The 2,540-nt window shown below is 58.7% G+C and overlaps 1 protein-coding gene across 1 annotated transcript in view; it reads right to left on the bottom strand.

The window, feature by feature from the left end:
* LOC104529138 (tensin) overlaps positions 1 to 2,540 on the bottom strand; it is a gene marked incomplete at its 5' end in the record, with an annotated part of 21,311 nt that overhangs the window by 15,844 nt on the left and 2,927 nt on the right. Inside the window, 1 exon segment of the mRNA XM_029086311.1 lies at positions 2,165 to 2,245. Within this exon segment, the coding sequence (XP_028942144.1) occupies positions 2,165 to 2,245 (81 nt within the window).

Genomic DNA, 2,540 nt, shown 5'->3' with positions numbered 1-2,540 from the left:
GGCTGCGAGGCGGGGGACGCGAGCCAACGGGGCCGGCTCCAGCCGCGGAGGCGGCCTGGAAAATTCCACTAAGAGCGACTTTGAAACACAACTCCCCGATCCCTTCTGCAGGTGCTCGCCGGCGTGGGGGACAGCCATTAAAAAGGTCCATGTAGGGGACAGGGGGACAGAGAGGGTCTCTGGCAAGCCGCCCTGCAGGCGCAGTGGCCATGGGCAGCATCATATAGGGCCACCCTATGTCTGTTTTCCCTGCGCTTTGCTCTAAGGGAACAGAGCCTGCAGTTGTCAGCATGGGGAGAAACAAAATGGGGGACGAAAAATAAAGCAAACCCTTATATTTTATTTTCATCCTTCCACTTTGTGGACCGTGCAGTGCCCTGCACACTGCAAGAGCATCGCCAGGAGCATCCCTTGGCCCATCCCAAAGTGAGCTGCAGCAACTGAGCGCTACGGAGAGACAGGGACTGGCTCCTCAGGATGTGCATGCCTGCCTCGCTTTGCACTTTTCATTTGGGAAGCACAAAGAGCAGCTCGCAGGAGCGTGGCGGTCAGTGCGCATCACACATCTGCAGCGCGGGACCCCTTGCTCCCTCCCCGGGGCTGTGTGTCACCCAGCCACAGGGTGCTGGATCTGGACCATTGGGACACCCAGGAGCTCACCAGGCTTTCGCTGTTCCACTCCCCAGACCTGGAAAGCAGCCGGGGCCGAGGGGAGGGGAGGGAGAAGAAGGGAAAAAAGGGACTCATTGTTCGGGAGCCGAGAGTGGGAAACTTCACAGGCTGCCCGGAGCAAAGCCTGGAGGAAACCCAGGCTCTGAGCACGGCTCCCTCGACCCCAGGGTGATTTATGAGCTGGAAACTACACTTGAAAAACAAACTCTCCTTTCCCCAGCTCGCTGTGCCCCCTCAGCAGAGGTACAGCCACCCTTAGCCATGGCCCCGCCACCAGCTCTCCAAGGATGCCCTGCCCAGCTGCAGGAGCTGGGGTTCCCTATCACAGTTGAAAGGGGCAACCGCAGCCTGCACCCCACTCCCCACCCCTGCCCCCCATCATCTGGCACTGCCACCCCCCTGTGCCACCCATTTTAACCCCCTAACCTGGCAGCAACCCTCTCCCAGCAAAGTCCTGCCCTTGGACTAAACGCAGTTCTAGGGCTGGGGAAGGGCAGGAGCACAACAGCCGGGGGAGGAGGAAACAAGGGGAATTTAAATCTAGGTGGTTTTGCGGCTAGGAAGCTAGGTTTCTGGGCCAAATGAGGAGGCAGCTGCTTTTTGGGTATGAGATGCTGGAGCCACTGCCAGGCAAGATGCGCCCATGGTGGAGAGAAGAGGGAGAAGCAGCATCCCATGGCCCTCAGGATGCAGCACCCAGCAGTTAAAGCCAGATGGGGACACACAATGCCCAGGGAAAAGAGAGATGTAAACTCACTCCCTCCCTGCACGAAGAACAGCAGAAGATGTTGCCCCGTATCGCTCTCCACCAGAGCTCAGCTCAGCCCATCCCACCAGGCATGGACATGTCTACTGCTCCCTACCTCCCAGGACACTTCCGTGTTTCACCCCAAAACAAGCACAGCCAGGGGTCTTCCCTCAACCACCCCCCAGCTGCAGATGGACCTATGGGGGAAACCCCTGGACTGAGGCCGGTGAGACCCTGCCAGCTGGGAAGCGGCTGAACCTGGGGTCTGTAGAGCCTCATCCCAGCCCCTGCCTTCCCGAGGGGTGAGCCACAGCCAGGGCAAAGCTTGGAGGGGCTGGAGCAAGGGGCTGGATCTGGCCCAGCAATGAAACCCAACGGAGAGCAGTGCCAGACTTGGATGAGATGCAAAACCAAGCATGGGCAGGGGAGTCTGCACACAGGGCCAGGGGTTCTCCCATCACCGAAGGAGGTCAAGGGGGGCCCTGAGCAATGCCCTGCTGAGAAAGGGGATCAAGCCTGCACCAGGAGGGTCCCCCGAGCCTCCCTCCATCCCACATCCATGCAACACACAGAGCACTCAGCATGCAGGGATAGGGGAGGAAGGAGGGATAAGGGGGAAGGAGGGAGAAGAGACAAGAAAGGAAAAGGAAGGAAGGATGAGAGGGAAGAATGGAGGAGAGGGAAGGAGAAGGATGGATGGGGAAGGTTGGAGGACAAGGAAGGAGGGAGGTGGAATGAACGAACCGGAGAAGGACCGTTGCTGGTTCAGAGGAGGACGGGGGGCTTTGGTGCTCTTGTTGAGGTTCCTGAGCTTGGCGTTGTACTCTGCCAGCATACCAGGACAGGGGGTGCAAGGGGGGTGGGAGGTCACAGGGGACAGACACGGTCCCCCATAGGGAGAGGAAGGGACAGACAGGACAAATGTCACAAGATACAATAGGGAGAGAGAAAGAAAAACAAGAGAAAAATATTAGCTGGGCTCCAACAAATGAGCCCGGGGTCGCCTGGGGTCTGAGGGAGCTCAGATCCTGCTCAGAACTGCTTTCCCATCACCCAAATTGCCTGGCTCCAGGCACCACTTAAACCCACATGGGAAATCAATGGTGGCTCCCAGTGACAC

The sequence above is a fragment of the Antrostomus carolinensis genome, unplaced genomic scaffold (assembly GCF_000700745.2).
Source record: "Antrostomus carolinensis isolate BGI_N321 unplaced genomic scaffold, ASM70074v2 scaffold668, whole genome shotgun sequence".
Taxonomy (NCBI): domain Eukaryota; kingdom Metazoa; phylum Chordata; class Aves; order Caprimulgiformes; family Caprimulgidae; genus Antrostomus; species Antrostomus carolinensis.
The sequence above is the reverse complement of the archived record's forward strand: the minus strand, read 5'-3'. Positions and strand labels throughout refer to the sequence as shown.